The sequence below is a fragment of the Rhea americana genome, unplaced genomic scaffold (assembly GCF_003343005.1).
Source record: "Rhea americana isolate MKP2758 unplaced genomic scaffold, rheAme1 scaffold_92, whole genome shotgun sequence".
NCBI classification, from domain to species: domain Eukaryota; kingdom Metazoa; phylum Chordata; class Aves; order Rheiformes; family Rheidae; genus Rhea; species Rhea americana.
In genome coordinates this window covers 784,190-802,841 of record NW_028187111.1, presented here as the reverse complement: position 1 = coordinate 802,841, position 18,652 = coordinate 784,190, and the positions used below count along the sequence as shown (strand labels likewise).

At 48.3% G+C, this 18,652-nt stretch overlaps 2 protein-coding genes and 1 non-coding gene across 5 annotated transcripts; all 3 read left to right on the top strand.

Moving 5' to 3' along the window:
- The first annotated feature begins 216 nt into the window (after positions 1-216).
- Positions 217-1,318, top strand: CUNH12orf57 (chromosome unknown C12orf57 homolog). The gene is made up of 3 exons (XM_085324511.1): positions 217-567; positions 660-836; positions 977-1,318. The coding sequence occupies exons 1-3, from the start codon at positions 513-515 to the stop codon at positions 1,123-1,125; spliced, it is 381 nt and encodes a 126-aa protein (XP_085180637.1). The 5' UTR covers positions 217-512; the 3' UTR covers positions 1,126-1,318.
- Positions 350-409, top strand: LOC146584498 (U7 small nuclear RNA). Its single transcript, XR_014898192.1, has one exon. It is a non-coding gene; the product is annotated as a U7 small nuclear RNA (small nuclear RNA).
- A 3,035-nt stretch (positions 1,319-4,353) lies between the features above and the next one.
- Positions 4,354-16,971, top strand: PTPN6 (protein tyrosine phosphatase non-receptor type 6). 3 transcript variants are annotated; one of them, XM_085324525.1, is made up of 17 exons: positions 4,354-4,487; positions 5,325-5,547; positions 6,031-6,294; positions 6,598-6,720; positions 7,031-7,225; positions 11,208-11,430; positions 12,131-12,247; positions 12,401-12,514; positions 12,940-13,036; positions 13,452-13,531; positions 13,620-13,769; positions 13,893-14,024; positions 14,310-14,464; positions 14,790-14,857; positions 15,191-15,342; positions 16,091-16,188; positions 16,269-16,971. In XM_085324525.1, exons 3-17 carry the CDS (start codon positions 6,287-6,289, stop codon positions 16,375-16,377), a joined length of 1,821 nt encoding a protein of 606 aa, XP_085180651.1. In that variant the 5' UTR covers positions 4,354-4,487; positions 5,325-5,547; positions 6,031-6,286; the 3' UTR covers positions 16,378-16,971. The 3 variants fall into 3 exon arrangements, with proteins under 3 accessions (XP_085180651.1, XP_085180653.1, XP_085180652.1); XM_085324527.1 differs by lacking the exon at positions 4,354-4,487 and having other exon boundaries at positions 5,131-5,547; XM_085324526.1 differs by lacking the exons at positions 4,354-4,487; positions 5,325-5,547 and having other exon boundaries at positions 5,740-6,294.
- Positions 16,972-18,652: the final 1,681 nt, after the last annotated feature.

Genomic DNA, 18,652 nt, shown 5'->3' with positions numbered 1-18,652 from the left:
GTGGCCACGCAGCCGAGGGCTCGGCTCGGCCCGCCCCGGCCCGGCCCGGCCCGGCTCGGCCGCATCGCCGCCGACCGCCCCGTCCCCGCCCCTGTGAACACGGAGGACCCACCGCGGGGCGGGGCGCTCTGTACCACGAATAGGAAACGGCTTATTTACATATCGCCCAAAATACGCCCTGAAACCTCTGTTTTCGGCTATTACAGCCATCCTCGCGTGGGTCAGGCAACTCAGACCCCTTCGGAAGGCCGCAGAGGCGTTAATTAGGGAGGCTGAGAAAAAGCGGCGGCTCGCCCTTACCATGGGAGAGTGCAGCCTGGGTGGGCCCCCGCGGCGGGCGGGTTCGCCGCAGTGATTTCAGCTCTTTTAGTATTTGTCTAGCAGGTTTCCCGCTTCGCGGGAAGCCTTAGCGTGGTGTGTAACGGCAGAAAGCTGGCTGCGCATGCGCGCCCAGGGCCTGGCTGGCGGCCGCAGCAGCGGCCCCGGAGTGGCGGCGGGGAAGGCGGCGCCCCATGGCGGCGTCGGCGCAGACCCCGGCCGCGCCGCTGAGCGCCGAGCAGGCCAAAGGTGAGCGGGGTGGGTAGGCCCGCCCGGGAGTGGGGCCCGCCGGGCGGGCGGGGGGTTGGCAGCCATGTACGTGTGTGTGTGTGTGCCSGCAGTGGTGCTGGCGGAGGTGATCAAGGCCTTCGGCTTCCCGGAGAACGCGCAGCGCATGGATGAGGCGCGCGACAACGCCTGCAACGACATGGGCAAGATGCTGCAGTTCCTGCTGCCCGTGGCCACCCAGATTCAGCAGGACGTGATCAAAGCCTACGGCTTCAGTAACGACGGGGAAGGTGGGTGGCCCCCCCGTGGGGCGAGTCCCGGAAGGTGGGTGGCCCCCCACGGGGCGAGTCCTCGCCGGCGTGGGGCGCGTCCTCGCCGGCGTGGGGCGCCGCGGCATGACCGTACTCTCTCTCCATCCTCTTCCTTCTAGGTGTGCTGAAGTTCGCCCGGCTGATCAAATCGTACGAATCGCAGGACCCGGAGATAGCCAGCATGTCGGGGAAGCTCAAAGCCATGTTCCTGCCCCCGATGACGCTGCCCCCGCACGGGGCTGGCACCGGGGGAGTGGCGACCTCGTGAGAGCAGAGGCTTGTCCTGTCCCAGCCCCATGGTGGTTCTCCAGCCCTCTGTGCCCCCGCCGCTGGGGCTGCCTGTGGCTCGGGGTTCAGCGCTGCGAAGGGGGTGGCTGAACAGGGGAGACGTTGTTCTGGGAGGAATCTGCTGTTCTGTGCACGTTTGTATGCCTGCTTGTGAATAAAACTAACAGGAAAACCACACTCGTGATTTCTGAACAAACGTGGGCCTAGCCCTGCTCTGCAGGGGTGGGTTGCTTCTGCTGCTGCAAAGGCAGTTACAGCAGTGCCCACCTCATGTCTGGTAACACCTGTATAAATGACTTGGAGGGCTTGTATGTACTAATGCCAGAAAAAGCTGCTTGCTTGTGCAAGCCTTCATGTGAAACCATAACACCTAATATTAAAACAGTGCCTTTTTTTTAGCGTGATTTCAGAGGTGCTAAGAACCTCTGAGAACATGAGAACAAGCACATTCAAATGAGATATTTGAAGTGTACTAGGCAGTAGGTTCATAAACATATATTAGTCTGTAAGGTGTTCTCTAGCAGTTGTCATAAACAGAGTTAAGACCCCTTGACCCAGCTGGGTCAGTCTTCCTGATTTGCTTACCCCCTGTATGGTCCTCACACCAGGTTGTATAGCTGCATTGTTGTTTTCTAGTTGAATGTGTGAGCAGATGTGTTAATCCTAATGAAAAAGGCTGCAGAAAGGTGTAGCTGGGACTGACATGGTAGAGCTAGTTTTGCCCCTTTTTACTGCAGCCTGGTGTTTTTGACCTTATTCAAGTGAAGGGGCATCAGGTTGGTGRGCTTGCAGCTCATGTGTCTCTTGCTTTTGGAAGTGTTGATGCATTTGGGAAGGGTGTGGGTAGGTCAAGATAGAAGGGCTGGCGGAGCAGGGAAAGGAGAGCCAGACCTGAGAGAGCTGCATTCAGTTTTGCTTTCTGTGTCTTTCAACTACAAACTGCTGAGGAATGTAGCCAGCAAGGGCGTGAACTTTGCAAATAGGAGGCAGGAAGAGTAGTCGGTCCCTTCTGACTCCATCCACCTCTCCCAGCTTGGGCTTGGCCTTCTCCCACCCTTCTAATTATTTATTAACTACAGCCCAGGAAGTGTTTTGCAAATTGTGAAATTTAAACCCTTGCTTGTGGCCTGCTGTTTGCCCGCCTTGGAACTACCTTTTCCTCTGTCCACCCCAGAACAGGCCAAGTTCAGAGTTCTGCCTGTGCTGATCAGATGCAGGTGAGTCACAGGGTTTGCAGCAGACCCAAAGTACTGTCAGCTGCTCCTTCCAGAGCTGTGGAACTCACCATGGTGAGCATCCAGCCATGTCTCTAGGGTATGAGCCCACCCCTTACTCTGTCAAGTTGTTTGATCTCTCTCCCAAGTCCATTTCAGATACTACTGTGTTGATGCTTCTGATAATACTTTATTTTTTAGTAAGACCCTCTGGTTAAAGGCTGTGGTACTCTCTCTACCTGCTGCTGCTAGTCCCCTATCAGCGGGGATCTACTGGTCAAGATCCYGATGCCATCCTGTGGGTGAGTGTTGTGTATGCTAGCTAAGGACAGAAAACAGTGCTGTTGGTGAGAAAAATAAAAATACTGGAAGTAGGAATCAGGCAGGGAGAAAAAGAGCACCTTGGACTAGGAGCTACAGGATGGCTGGAAGACTGAGTTCAGTGTGTTAGATTACTATTGCTGCTGCTCCTCCTCCTCACTTTTATAAAGAGAGAGAAGAGCTTTTGACACTAGTCCAATACAACTATTTTCTGCCTTCTGCAGGCCCTGCAGCTGCAGCATCTCAAAACATTTTTTGTACAGAGAGAGATCAGGTATCACACCTTTTCTAAGCCTGGTTATTTCTTGATTTGTTACTGTTACTGTCTTACAGCCCTAATTGACAAAACTCTTCACTGTTAATCCAAATGGGAGCTCTGTTGTTGGGACTGCAGCAACATGGTATAAGGAAATGAGACTGGCCACCAGCATTAATCTATGGCTAGATTCTGGTTGGGCCCAGCATTGTCCTGTGGTCCTGTAGCCTGCCAGAGAGCATCTGGCTTGGGCAAATTGCAGGAAGATGGTCCATCTGCCCATTCCCCCAGAGCAAATGGCCTTTATTTGGCAGCTCTAACACAGCGCAAGAATGCTGCAGCTGAGCTACTAGGTGGTTCTGTGTAGAACTGCAACCTCCTGCTTATACCTTTCCTTCGAGCTGAGAATTACAGGGTGGCAAATGCAGTGCTGATTTTTTAAAAAAGATTTTTAAAAATAAGAACCACAGACCAATAAAATTGATATTTAGAAAGAGCAAGAGATTAGATGCCATAATAGAGAAATAAAATAGAGATAATAATAGAGAAAGGAATGAATATGACATTAAAGAAAGAGTTGGTATCTAGTTTTGTAAAGGAAGGCCTATCTTGGAATACTATTGGAGTTCTCTGAGAGACTTAGCAAGCTTGTAGACAAGGGGAATCTGGCTGATACAGTTTGCTTGGATTTGACAAGCTTCCCTTCCCTGTCAGTCTCTATTTTTTTCCCCAGCAGTCCATATGTGAGCATCTTTTAATTAGCTACTTCATTTATTCTCTTTTTTTTAAATTGATTCCTGTGCTAGTTGTGGCCTAGCTCCACAAAGGATTTATAAGATGAGGTTCTATAGTCTGTATTGTACTGAAGGCCAAACTACACAGTAAGAATAGTCCCTTTGATGCTGAAATCTCTTAACCTGTTAATTATATTAAGAAAGTATTTCAGTAGCTCAATTACAGTCTGCTGTTGCATGCTCCAGCCTTTACAGAGAACAACTTCAAAGATAACAAGCAATTGCTTCTCTAAATATAACCCACGCGATATTTGCTCAGCTTATCAGTTGGAACTCTTCACTGGTAATTTTTTATTATCTGTCTTGGTGTCTTTGATCTGGACCACCTGTGCATACCTAGTCCTTTCCTGATGTGGAAACAATTAGAGGTTTAAATTCACTTTGTAAATTATGTGATTTGGGATTTGTATCCACACAGATACTGCCTTGTGGGCTATACTGCTCCCAGAGGTTTGCTCAACTGGAGGATACTGAATTACATGGGTTTAGCTCTAACTTTCCGTTTCTATCTTGATTGGGGCTCTTTGGCACCTGGTTCTTTCCCCACTCCCCTGTGTCTCAGTAATGTTCTGTTCCTTGGGCAGATACTCTGTTTTGTCCAGTTTTTAAGGTGTAGGGATGCCTCAATTTTATTTTTATCTGCTATGGATTCCTATCAACCCTGCATAATCTAATATCCTTTTGATAGCAGGAATTCCCTTTTGTGACTTCTGCCCAGAACTTCTCCTGCTCTGGTCTGCTTCTTTTCTGTCTTTGAGTAAGTATCACTATTACTTTGCTTGATTTGTTTGATTTCTTATCATTTCTATCCAAACTCTAAATGTCATTACTTTCCTATGCCAGCACTACTCTGGCTCTGATTTGCGTTAGGTGCAGCCCATTCTTTGTGTAAAGACTGTTGCCTTGGGCCACAATTTTCTGTGCCTTTGAAGTTTCCCATGTTTTAGGTCTGTACAGCAGGAGCTCTTCAACTTACCATGTCCCTGCTGATCGTCTGTGTGAAACTGGAAGCATTTCAAACGAAGGTGGTGTAGATACTTAAATCGTCTTTCTAGCAATAAAGCTTGGCTTCCTCTCCTCTCCTGTACTTCCCTTTGCTAGTTTCAGTATCTTCCTTGGCCACAAGTTATGTTAGTTATGTTTGGGTCATTGCTAGCAATCTGTTCAGCTGCTTTGCAGAATTTCCCAGTCTAGTGGTGTGCAGAGAAGTTTGCAGCTGCTGATGTTTGAAATAAACAAATCTCTTACTGTTCCTGCTGCCCACACTTCATGTCTCAGCTACCATACAGAGTAGCTGAGATACGGCCCTAGGGAAGAGTCAGGCTCCTTCACCAGTTGGATTGCCCTCCTTAGCCACCCCATAGCACTCTTTCTTTCACGAGAACTGCAGACCTTAAAACCAGTGCTAAGAGAAAAGGCAGTCATGGGCTGTAAACTGTTAGTTTTCTTTCCTTCTATCTTCTTGTTTAAATTGACATGTTTAACTCAGTATGCTGTCTTGGTACCTTGCAGGTTCTAGACTGGACTCTCTTGATGCCATATATGCCAGTCTTAGCTAATAGCTGTTTGTCCTGCTTTGTGCCTGCTTTTCTAGGCAGATTCACCCACCCCTAAGCTATAATGCTTCTGTCAAAGGCACATTCTGGAAGCAGACTGTGTTTCAGAAGCTGGTTGGAAGACACTGCTGTGCTCAGAGTGCTAGCCCGGGCCTCAAAAGCTGCAAGTCTGTTCTGAGTTTGCATGGATTCCCTCTGTGGGTGTATAGAGCACATAGGATATTTATCTGCTGAGAAGGTGGCTGCATGGCTTATTCATTGGTGAGCTGGAGCATGGAGGTTTCAGCTAGGTAGCTGAGAACAGCCCAGGAGAACCCAAGCTGTGCGTCTGAGTGGGTGGTCAAATGTGAGCGTTTCATTGCTGAATGTATGCTAGCATGTGCTAGCTTGCAGATGCATGGGTGACCTCAGGAAGCTGTGGTCCACTTGGCACTACTGCAAGGACTTTTGGGGGCATTGATTATTGGCCCCTTAGGGAGGAAGAGGAAAAGATGACTTGTAGAGCTGAACTTTATGAACACAACCGGAACCCAGGAAGAACTTGGCTAGTCAACCCCACTGTGATAAAAGGCAGAGACCCCAAAATAATGCGGTGGGGGGAGGAGGAGAAAAGATGCAAAATGAGAAGCAGAAGTGTGTGCAAAGCAGCTTGGGGCTGGGGAGTTGATGGCTCAGAGCACTTCCTGTTCCTGGAGTTGCGCGTGCCCAGCTGCGTACTAGGTTACTCTTGTCTGTGCCCAACAGCAGTGCACAGAGCACCAGGAGAACAAGGGATGTGTCCAGAGTGAGGTTAATGGAGACAGACTGAATGGACTAACAGTAGATGCCAGGAGAGATACATGGCCAGCTCCCAGGAGACGCRGAAACAGCTTGGCATTGGGTGCTCCAGCACAGACCTCCGACTTCCCTTTTCTCGTCAGCATAAAGAGATCTTTCCTCTGTGTTTGCTGAGTTGCTTTGGTGGTAGCCAGTTGGCCCCCCTTTCCTCTCTCCCTCCAGAATGGTGAGGTAAGAGGGACTGAGTGGTGTGTGGGTGGGGAGAGGGACCAGGAATGTAAGACAGAAAAAAGGGATCATCCTGGCAGCTGTAACTCAGTGGAAGCCTTTCATGGGCTGGGGCAGGTATCAGACGCAAGTTTCGTTTTGCTCCTGCTAGCTGTCACCTGTGTGGGTATGGGATGCCTCTAGAGATGCTGGCTGGGGAGCGTCCTACCTCACTGTGTAAGTCTCCACAATAAAGCTGTGGAATTTGAAAGCAATTTGAAAATAATTTTTTCATTTACCTGGTCCTGTTTTTATTTCCTCTGCTAGGTGGTTTCACCGTGACCTGAGTGGTCTGGAAGCTGAAGCCTTGCTGAAGGGACGGGGCGTCCATGGGAGCTTTCTAGCCAGGCCCAGTAGGAAGAATCAGGGGGACTTTTCTCTTTCAGTTCGGTAGGTAACTTGGACTCCAACTTCTGCCTTTCGAGGGTTACATATTCAGAATGCTTGAATCCTCCTGTGTCCTGGCCTCTCCTTCCCCCTCTTTTTATTCCTTTGAGTTATTTTCAAGCTGTAAAAGGTCTGGAGTTTCCCAGTATCGTCCAGACCTTCTCTCAGGTTGCCCCAGGAGCTTCCCTTTCCAATCCTTTCCTTTCACTGAATTGATTTGTTCTGGTTCCATGCAGGAGAGAATTCAGGGACTCCAACTTTTCTGCCTCTTTTCCAATCCCCTCACTGGCCTGCTTTCTGCATGATCCCACAGGGTTGGTGACCAGGTAACCCACATCCGCATCCAGAATACTGGAGATTTCTATGACCTGTATGGAGGGGAGAAGTTTGCAACCTTGTCGGAACTGGTGGAGTACTACACGCAGCAACAGGGCTCATTGCAGGACAAGGATGGAACCATCATCGACCTGCGGTACCCACTCAACTGCTCTGACCCCACTACAGAGAGGTATAGAGAAATCAAAGCAGTTAGTGTGTCTGTGCTGAGACCTCCTCWGTGTTTCATGGTCTGTGACCATGCCACCATCCCTGCGGCTAACCTTACAGAAATGGTGTCTCCTGCCTCCCACACTTTCCTATGTTTTCACAGGGACAGCATCCCCAGGAATAGCTGGATATACCCTTCCCATCACACCAGACCCAATAGGGCCCTATCTGTATTTGTTTTCTTGTTGTCTTTGCTATTTATATCCTGTTTCTAAGAGCAAAGGTTGTGGCATTAGTTCTGTGTCTGTAGTGGTCCCCAGAATGAAAAGATGTGTGAGAGCCCTCAGCCCTGCCCGAGACTTCTATGATTATTCCAGAYATGGGTGACTCATGCACCTGAAAGTAAGGCCGCGTTCCCCTGCTATTCCTGGCCTGCTCAATCTTCTTCTTGTCCCCACTTTGCATATGTCTCCTGATACCAAGTTCCTAAATCAAATCAGGTGGTTTTGCCCTTGCCTTGTACTTTCAGGCTCTTTGATGCAGCACGAGGAGCTATCCGTGTTTTGGTCTGGGATGGGGGCAGATTCCTATATGGGGAGCAGATAGTTCTGTCCTATGCACCTGGAGACAAGCAACAAGATGCCATGTGAGAAGCACCTGGGCACCCCCAAGCTTGTGCAGGGCTGCAAGGGTGCAATGTCTGCACTCTAGCCATCCTTTCCAGTCAAGGCCGTTGGGTTGTGGCCATGCAGTTTCCTCCCTTCCTCCCTGCGGTTGGAAACTTCTCCCCCCCCCCCCAAGCTCTTACGAAAGCTCCTCTCACTCTCTCCCCAAGAGATTTTCCATCACGTGGTTTCGAAGAGCTAAGCTCCACTAGAGGGGGAGGGGAGAGAACAGGACCCATTAACTCCTTCCTACCTGTGAAGGGGAAGCCCTCTTTCTTGAGCAGGAGGGGAATCAACCATTTCCCAGACATCCTGTACACTTGCAGGTGGTGGCTGGATGCTTCTTTGGAAAGCAGATCAGATGAGCAGAAATTAGTAATTACTGTGCAACAGAAGTCATCAGCTATTTATTGAAGTGTATGAGGTAAAGATCAAAAGAAATTAAAGCTGGGCACTGCTATGTAAGACACAGTAGCTCTCTGCCACTTGTAATGACTTGTCTTGTAATGACTCCTAAGATGATGTATAGAGAAATGTGTTGGTTTGGCCAGATGCAAGAGTTGCGTGAATCCAGAGAAGGGGTGAATGAATGCCCTGGCTGCTTCTGTGACTGCCTCCTGGACTAGATTTTAAGTCTGGGGAATGGATAGCAGAAGAACCATAACAACATGAAGGTCACCATAGGCAGCAATATCATCTTAGGCTTCTACTATTAATTGCTTTGTGGGCAGCAAACCTGTTTCTGTGGCTCTACCTACGCTGACTAGTCTACTAAGCATCAGGGCAGCCTTGACCGCAGTGTGTGCAGTGACATATGGACTATGTCTGACCTTTCTTGCAGTACCTGAGGTGAGCAGAATCAGGGAGAGGCATTTCAAAGTCTGATGCAACAGCTACCTGCTTTTGAAATACTGTTAATCAGGGGAAGACACCCCAAGTGGCTGTGGCTCCAGCTGCCAAGGAACTTTTGTGGAAGCAGTACAGAGTCACAATGAAAACAGCCTCCAGCTGGTGTGACAGCTTCACTGCAAAGGCCCCTAAGTGCAGAGCCCAACAGTGCAGAGCCTGAACAGGGATGTCCCAGGACTGGAGGGATCTGTTTGAGCCATATCCAACCTTACCTGGAAGAGAAGAGCCCAAATCTGCTCCCTGCCATTGAACTGGAAGAAGTGAAGGGACAGAAGCACCAGGGCTGGGGTGACCCCTGGGCAGAGATGGGTCCAGACCTGGTAGAACCAGCAAGTGGGTACCAGGAGGAGTGGGATGGTTTGGAGCAACACCAGTGCCTAGAACATCTCATGGCTCTCAATTTGATACAGTTTGTCTCTATGCTTCTCTAATTGGTGGCTCAGCAGCACCTCTATCACCATCTGATATGATCCAAAGAGGCTGTGGAGCTTGAAATAGGCATGAGGAAATGCAGCATCTCTATGGAGGCAACCTGCGACACATCTGGGGTTCCTATAGTGCCAGAGCCCTGGGGTAGGAGGAGAGGACAGGATTGTCCCATCTCTAAGCCTGCTTCTGTTGACCAGCCCTTCCACCCACATCCTGCAGGAGAAGAGAGGGCTCACCAGGCAGGCATATCCATCACAGAGGTACTTGTAGGTGAGAAGGGGGTTGGCTTGTGCCATTTGCGCCAAGCTTGTGTCCCTCTGCTCCCTGTGGCCAGCCATGAAGCAGGGCAGAGAGTGCCTTGGACAGATGGGGACACTCCCTGCCTTGTGGTGAGAGGACAGCTCATGGATCAGCAACAACAAAAAGTACCAGGAGCAGAACATGGCCTCCAGGTGGCTACTGGTCTCTACCCCCACGACCAGGATGATTGCTGCAGTGTGATCTGTTCAGAGAATAGGAATTACTTTTTGATTGAAAAGATGAGTGAGTTTCAGAAAGAGGGATCATTGCTAGAGGTCTAAGAAAAGTATCTTTTCCTAGGATCATTCTTTGACGAGTATGAGCTTAACACAGCAATCTGRGTGCTGCTAAATCAGATGGGAGACTTTCTGACTCACTGGGCATTTATTTTCATTTCCTCGATGTTTGTGTTTTGAAAGCACCCTGCAACAGTAAGGCTGGAATCCGTGGAGCCTGCCCATGCTGGGAGATACTGAATACTACAGGCTACCCTCCCCCAGCTGGGTCTTCCAGTCAGCAAGCATTGCTTGCCTTTGGGTTTGTATATCACACAACCGAATTCCACTTGGTGCTTTACCCCTTTGTCCTGTGTTAACAGCATTCTGCCTGCCTGGTTCCAGAATCACAGAGCAGTTGGGGTTGGAAGGGACCTTGGAGATCATCTAGTTCAACCTGGCTGCTCAAACAGGTCACCTAGTAGAGTAAACTGTCCAGTCAGCTTTTAAATATCTACAAGAATGGAGACTTCACARCCTCTCTGGGTAACCTGCTCCACTAATCTGTCATTCTCACAGTCAAGAAATTCTTCCTCGTTTTCAGATGGAACTTCCTGTGTTTCAGTTTGTGCCTGYTGCCTCTTGTCCTGTCACTGGGCACCACTGAAGAGAGTCTGGCTTTATCCTCTTGACACCCTCCCTTAAGATATTTGCATACATTGCTAAGATCCACTCTTAGTCTTCTCCAGGCTAAACAAGCCCAGCTCTCACAGTCTTTCCTCACAGGAGAGATGCTCCAGTCCCTTAGTCATCTTCATAGCCTTCTGCTGAGCTAACTGGAGTAGCTCCGTGTCTCTCTTGTATTGGGGAGCCCAGAACTGGAYACAGTAGTCTACATGTGGCCTTACCAGAGCTGAGTACAGGGGGAGTACATCACCTTCCTYGACTTGCTGGCAATGCTTTTCCTAATGCACCACAGATACTATTGGCCTTCTTGATTACAAGGTCACATTGCTGGCTTATGGTCAACTTCTTGTTCAGCAAGACTCTTGGGTCCTTCTCTACATGGCTGCTTTCCAGCAGGTCAGCCCATAGGCTGTACTGGTGCATAGGGCTATTCCTCCGTAGGTGCAGAACTCTGCACTTGCCTTTATTGAACTTCAGGAGGTTCCTCTCTGCCCAGGTCCCTCTGAATGGGAGCATAGCCCTTTGGTGTATCAGTCCATTCTAGCTTCATCTCCTCCTCTTCCTTTTCCTGCTGGTACAGTCCACTTCTTTCTCTCTCACCTGCCTTTCCCAAGATCCTGCTCCTTGCTTAGTTTTGTTCTCTCTCTGTCTGTCTSTCTCTCTCTCTGCTTCTCTCTCTCTTTCTGTTGCTTTCTTTCCTTTCCCTCCCCCAGTGTTGCTGCCCATCACTCCTCAGTTCAGGGGCAATCACTACTTGTATCTGCACCTCTGTTATGACCTGCTCTTGTTTTTCTTGTAGGTGGTACCATGGGCATCTGTCTGGCCCTGCAGCTGAGTCACTGCTCCAGGCCAAGGCCACCCCTTGGACTTTCTTGGTGCGAGAGAGTCTCAGCAAACCTGGGGATTTTGTCTTGTCTGTTCTGACTGACCAATTTAAACCTGGGTCTGATGCTCCACCAGCTGGGGCAACCAGTGGCTCTGGGGCCCGGCTCAAAGTCACCCATGTCAAGATCATGTGCGAGGTGAGTAGGGTAGAAGGACAAAAGGAATGGGAGTGGAAGAGGCCTCTGCCTATCTCTGCTGATTGTGTCCCCAAAAGCATGGTCATGATCAGCTTGATTACTGCCCAGAGTGCCTGTGAAACTAAAGTAAAGGGTGGTTTCACCTTGCAGGTTCCTTATGTCCTTGCCTAGGACAGGGTGACCATGGGCAATGCTGGGTGCTTAAATAGGAGGAAACAAGGTTAGAACTCCACAAGGAGTCTGTGGTGAAGGAGAAAGAAGGGTTCCTAGTCTGATGATTAGCTTATGAAAGAGATAAAGAGGTTAAAAACTTTTGGGGGACAAAAGGCATCTGCAAGATCTCCAGACCTAGTCTGGAAGATGTTATCAACCTGTCTGTCGCAAGTTCTCCTATCTTTTTCCTGTGGAATAATGCAGGGAGTAGAAGAGAATTTCAAAGCAATTGAGTTTAAATGAATGCTGAGGGCAAGATGTTGTCTCTGAATTTCTATCCACTGAGGAGAGAAGGCATCAGTTCACCGTTTTATGAGCTTAACGTTCTCAGGGCAAATTACTATTTGAYCTTCTTGCCAGAGAAAATGCTCTTCCAGACAGCACAGAGTGGTGCTAGGGCTTTGCACATCGGTGTTACCTTTTCCCTGAGCATTGTCAGATTTAACTGTAGGACTGTTAGGGGATATAACTCTATTGCTCTATTCAGAATGGGCGCTACACAGTTGGAGGTGCAGAAGTGTTTGACAGCTTGGCAGAGCTGGTGGAGCATTTCAAGAAAACTGGGATTGAGGAGGTCTCCGGCTCCTTTGTGTACCTGAAGCAGGTAAATAGTTTTCTCATTGCAGAAATCCTTTGGAAGGATCCACTTGTTTGTTTCTACTTTCTGTCCCTCTCCTCCTTTTCTGCAGAGCACACAGAGGAGACTTGGCTCTCCAGCAGCCTCTCTCTCTGATGCCAACCTGTTGTCTTTTCCCAGCCCTACTATGCTACTAGGGTGAATGCTGCTGACATTGAGAATAGAGTGCAGGAGCTGAACAAGAAGAGTCTGACTGAGGAAACTTCCAAGGCTGGATTCTGGGAGGAATTTGATGTAAGCAACTGTGGTAGAGGATAGTCATATGGCTTTTTGGGAAGCCCCTGCTTACCACCTCTTCTCCATCTGTAATTTATTCCTGGGCACAAACTTCTTAGGCAGTCTTGTCAATTTTTGTCAGTCTTTCTCTGAAAATATTCTGTTTGGATCCTGTTCCTGTAGAGTATTAGATCCTGTTCCTGTAGAGTATAATCTTAAGTGAACCCACTGAGGTTGAAATGTGCCTTTTCATGGATGGGAAAGCCAGTAACCGGGGATCAGGCCATGAACCTCGGACTTTTCTAGTCTAGATTTACTTTTAATTCTCTGCTCTCCCAGAAGCACATCCAAATGTCCTCAGAGTTGCCACTGTTCCTCTGAGTCCCYGTGTCCCCTGTCACAGATTGTGACCTTGTCATGATTATTCTCTGTTCTGCTCTCAGAGCCTGCAAAAACAGGAAGCCAAGCACCTGTACGACCGTCATGAGGGTCAGAGACCTGAGAACAAGAGCAAGAACCGGTATAAAAACATCTTGCCCTGTGAGTCTTGTTTCTCCAGTGTAAATAAAAGCAAGTACAGACAGGGATGCAATGAAGAGCTGTCCAAGTCATCTCTGGCCTTGCCTCAGCCTGCTCTAGGCTCCAGAGTGGGGACAGGTTACAAGGTGTGCAGCACTGGGGATTTAGGAGTTGATTAGAGAGGTCACAGCCTTTCCATGCCCTTGAAGGCAGTAGGGATGCATTAGGCTTATTTGCTCATAGTGTGGTCCAGCACAGAGGGAGGGAGAGAGATTTGTGGGATTGGTCTGACCCCCAGAGGAGGAGAAATGAAAATATGTGGCAGGATGCATACACTGGGTAATGTAAATGAGGTAGTGTAGGGCAGGGAGGGAGCTCCAGAGAGCTGAGCACAGAATATCTCATTTCTCTGTTGATTTTTTCACTGCAACTCCAGTCGATCACTCCAGAGTCATTCTCCAAGGAAGGGATCCAAAGATCCCTGGATCTGACTATATCAATGCGAACTATGTCAAGGTGAGATTCTGAAAAGATGACTGTATATGTTGGGGGAGAGGGTTGCCTGATCCCTGCAGCCCACTTAATCTTCTCCATCCACCCACAGAACAATCTAATCAGCCCAGATGAGTGCACCAAGACCTACATTGCCAGCCAGGGTTGCCTGGATGCCACGGTTAATGACTTCTGGCAGATGGTGTGGCAGGAGAACACACGCATTATTGTGATGACCACACGGGAAGTAGAGAAAGGACGGGTAAGTAGGTGTTTGTAGGAGTCTTGGAGCTGCCCTCTTATATCCTTCAACTACTGCTCTTTTTTTTCTCTCTTGCCCTCTTTCTGTCCATTCTTAATCTACCTGCATCCTCTGTCCACACAGAACAAATGTGTACCCTACTGGCCAGAGGTCGGCAGCACGAAAGAATATGGTCCCTACATTGTGGAGAACGCTGGGGAGCATGATGCGTTGGAGTACAAACTCCGGCAACTCTGTGTGTCGCCGATAAATGATGTGAGTGTGCCAAGTCAGGAGCTGTCATGGTGCCTATGGATCTAACAGTGGCTGTATGTCTAAGGCTGGGAATTGCTGGGTGCTGTGGTAATGCTGCTGTTGCATCTCTCCTGGGGTCAGTGTTCACCTGGTTTGGGTGGGTCATTTGGTGGAAGGACCAAGGAGTGAACAGGAGCCAGATGCTCTGGCTTCAGATCTACCTCTCCTAGGACAGAGGCCAAGACTGGACTGGCTAGGCCAGGACTGGGCTGTAGCTTTGCCAGTGGGATGTTCTGTTATTGTCAGGGTGAGGCTGTGCGTGAGATTTGGCACTACCAGTACCTGAGTTGGCCTGACCATGGCGTCCCCAGTGAGCCAGGAGGAGTGCTCAGCTTCCTCGATCAAATCAACCAGAAGCAGGAGAGCATCCCACATGCTGGGCCTATTCTGGTGCATTGCAGGTGGGTACAAAGKCTGGGATTTGAAGCCTTTTCCATCTCTCCTATATTGTGAGACATAGAAAGTCTCTGTCYTGTTGCTCTAGTCATTCCCCAAGACTTGTGAGTGAAGCATACACCAGCCCTGGTACCTCCTTTGCCCTCTTTCTTTGACACCCCTAAATGAATGATGCTCATTGCATTCTTTTGTGGCATTGCTGAACAGCTGTTATAAGTGCTACTTCCTCCCAGAAGCAGCTGCATTTTTCTTCAGGACCCTGGTTCATGCCTAGATGGGTGGTTGTGGATACCATAGTAATTGTGACCACTGCTTGTCTTCTCCTTGCAGTGCTGGAATTGGCCGCACTGGGACTATCATCGTCATTGATATGATAGTGGAAACGATCTCCACCAAGGGTAAGAGGACCCTACAGTGTCCTGAAATGGACTGGCCTTAAGTCCTGCTGCAGGGTGTTAAAAACATGAAATATCCGTGGGAGAGATCCTGCRCTGCTGGATAGCTGAACTGTATCCACTCGCTGTACCTTTAGCCTTCTCTGAGCTTGGGTTCTTCAACCAGGGCCAGATTTGAAGGATGTTGAGCAGGAAGGAGGGATGAGAGGACTCCTGTAAAGAATATGAAGGGCAGTGGAAAGCTCCCAGCTGAGCTCCCTTGTGCCTACTTTGGACAGAGAATGGGATAGGGTGTCAGCAAACATGCCCATAAGCATTTCTGGTGCCCCCTGCTAGGGCTGGACTGTGACATTGACATCCAGAAGACCATCCAGATGGTGAGGGCCCAGCGCTCTGGAATGGTGCAGACAGAGGCCCAATACAAGTTCATCTACATGGCCATTTGCCAGTTCATAGAAACTACCAAGAAAAAGCTGGAAGTCATCCAGGTGAGAAAGAGAACTCTACATTCCCACTCTATGCATCTATGCCCTGTATGATGCTGCCTCTGAGCCAAAGTGCTCTGTTTCCTAAGCCTCAAGCAATTGCTGGGACCTGCACAGACTGTGATGGTGCASTGAGATATGAATCCCTTCCCTACCCTTTAAAATTCAATGGACAATATTGCAGCTCAAATACCAACCCCTTCTGAACAAATAACCACATTAAAACCTATTGCTGTTTATTTCAACCATGTTCTGTGCAACGCTTCCACCAAGTGCTGTTCACTTACAAGCTGGAYTGAAGACAGGTATAGACTTGGCCCTCTCCTTTCCTCTTTGTCTTTCCCATCCTGGTTCTGTAGCTGCTGCCCAAACCYTTGTGGAAAGTATAGGAACTCTTTTCTCCTATTAGCTGATAAGTGACATCTTTTAGCTCTACCTTTAGCCTCTGGCAGCACCAACCAGCTGCTATTTAATGTTCTTCAGCTGACATATAACACTATCAGGCATGCCAGTGCCTCCAGTAATTAGTTGCCCCCACTATTCACCTACATACAAGGAGGCATTAGCAGTCTTACTGCTCCCTTCTGCGACAGCAGTGGGTAGAGTGCACCAAGAGCCTGAAGACTTCAGCAATCCACCCACCTCCACCCAGATACTAGAGTGAGGCACTGGTAAGAGCTGTAACTCTTTTATGATATCTTTCTTGCTTCTCCCAGACCTCTCTTCTCAGCTTGGCTTTTCTCTCCTGCAGTCTCAGAAAGGGAAGCCCAGTGAGTCTGAGTATGGCAACATCGCCTATCCACCTGCCGTGAGGAACATGCATGCCAAGGCCACGCGAAAATCCTCCAAGTAAGATCTTTTTGCCATAGTCTTCCCTGCTGACTTGGCTAGCTTTTTCCTCCTGTTCACTTTTTMATTTGCTCTTACAGGCAGAAAGAGGAGTCAACGGTTTATGAGAACCTGGGGAAGAAAGAGGAGAAGGTGAGGAAACAGCGCTCCTCAGAGAAGAAGCTGAAAGGCTCACTAAAGAAAAAATAAGTTGCAGGTAGCCCCTTGTGGGGAATGAACCTGGGGTTCAAACTGGAGAGCATGTCCAGGCTGGCCTATCTCATATCCCTTTCTCTTGGACTGGAACTAGGCCTTCCCTCTTTCCTCCATGCAGTCTTTCAGTGCTACGAACTGTACTGTTTTCCAGCTTAGCTGACTACCCTCTTTGACCCTTGCCTGGGCAGGCCAGCTAAGTCTCCCCCTGCCCCTTCATCACTCATTAACAGRGAAAAAAAAATCACATCCTGTCTTTCCTTTTCTCTGTGAACACTGGCAACCAGACTCCTGTTATGTCAGCTTTAGTTTCTGCTCTTCTGTTAGGAAGAGCTTTACACAAGAGTTACATCTTCACCTATTGCTATGAGTTGCAGTTCAGCCTTTTAGTGCACTGGCTCCCTAAAAGCTCATTTTTTAGAGAAGCCTGATATTTTTTATCCTTCCACCTTGTCAGTGTTCCGACAGAAAACATCCTTTTTCCTTAAACCCAACCYTCTGCCCTTGTCTATCTACTCTCTGGATAGTGTAAATAAACCAGAATTTGATATGATGACTGTTTTCTGCTTTGTCTGTAAATAAATATGTATTTGTTTGAATGCTGGGTTCTCAAAACTTTCTTCATAATTTATTTGTGTGTTCATGTCTTCCTACAACTTTCAGTCTCCTTAACAGAAGTCACGACTAATTATGGTGGCTCCTTGCTGAGAGGCTTTTGAGTGCTGGTAGTTAGCAAGTAAATCCAAGCATAGAAAACTAGCTGTGACAAGCTCAGGAGCAGACTTTTGCACCTGAATTATGGTATTTGGAAAAGTTACTTCTCATCTAAGTCCACAGTCATTTTGTCATCTGTCTTTGGTAGCATTCAAGGCCTTGGACAGTAAGTCATGACTAAGTGCTGCTTCARCAAACAGAATAATGAACTGTGGTGCCTGCTGGTTCTGCCCTGGTAGTTCTGCCCCTTCTGCAAAGGAAGGAAGAGCAATTTCATCTTTCCAGAGAAGAGACCAGGACATGGCTACACTGTGCCATTATTGCAATGTGGCATTCCTACCACCACTTCTGTGAATGCCATAAAACACCCCTGAGCACTGAAATCCATCCTTGCTGGTGGTAGAAATGACTTCAGCCTGATCTTTAAAGCCTTGCTAATTAAAACTAGGCCCCAGCCTGTGACCTGTACCTAGGAATCATTTGGGACAATGCTGAGACAGCTTGGATACAGTCACAATTTAACAGTGCAAACCCAAACCTTTCATGGCATTTGGCTTTGATCACAGAGAAAGTGCTGGGGAACCTTTAATGTGCAAGTATACATACTAGTTAAATTGTGGGTATTTGGTACTCAAAGAAAAAGATGGATCAGGTGCTGGAACTAGAATCTGGTTAGAGCTGATGGCTGGAAGAGTTAAGTCTTGGGGAAAAAAAAGATTGAACTAAAATTGACAAAAAGTGGCCTAGGACCCAGACCAGCATAGCTCAGGATGATTTAATCTGGTCTGAGACACACACAGGCCCTGTTTGGGAAGATGATAGGATTCAGGGAAATGAATAATCAGTAACATCAGCTGCCTGATGTTCCCCACAGGAATAAGCCAAGCATTTTTTCAAAGTCTAGCTGTCATTTTCCCCTGCTTTRCCGTGGGGACGCCAATATTCAGGTTCTTTCCTCTCAGTCTTCAACTACAAATCCAGGAGGTGGGGAGGCAGAAAGGAGGAATGAAGCATAGCTTGAACTCTGATCCATGTAGCTTGTAAAACAGTGAAACTGAAGTACTTCCCTGGGAGCTGGTAATATGAAACAGCTACCAGTCTCTACAAACCATCTGGAAGCAGACAAAAACCACATCCTTTTAACCTTGCACCCTCTCAGCATCTATGCCCACASTCAGGTGCTTGGACTGAATTAGGGAAGTTCCCCCATTAACCAGGGAGTCACAGGATGACGGACAAAGATGCATTTAAGCAAGCACCTCAAGCTAAGCTGCCTGCTTTGATTTGACGCCAAACACATGAAAAGAGCCCAGGCAAAATTTGASCATGTGGAAAAGAGCAGACAAGCAGTGTGGATTCTGGAGTGATTTGAGTCATGCCAACATACATAATAGCTTCCCTCAAGCCAATGGTGTGTGATACAAGTACACTAATAAGGCACTTACAAAAGAATCCACCTTATTGTTAGAACAAGCAACTTCACCCTCTGTCTATCCTATAGGCAAGGGAAACTATTGGGAACAGATCACAGCACCAAGGATGAGTATGACACAGGATC

Excerpts from the sequence above, each read along its gene's own strand:
- PTPN6 (XM_085324525.1), top strand. Across the intron at positions 14,025-14,309 it reads GTGTGTCGCCGATAAATGAT|GGTGAGGCTGTGCGTGAGAT; the intron begins GTGAGTGTGCCA and ends TGTTATTGTCAG. Across the intron at positions 15,343-16,090 it reads AAAAGCTGGAAGTCATCCAG|TCTCAGAAAGGGAAGCCCAG; the intron begins GTGAGAAAGAGA and ends TCTCTCCTGCAG.
- CUNH12orf57 (XM_085324511.1), top strand. The coding sequence starts at position 513 with ATGGCGGCGTCGGCGCAGACCCCGGCCGCGCCGCTGAGCGCCGAGCAG. Across the intron at positions 837-976 it reads CTTCAGTAACGACGGGGAAG|GTGTGCTGAAGTTCGCCCGG; the intron begins GTGGGTGGCCCC and ends TCTTCCTTCTAG.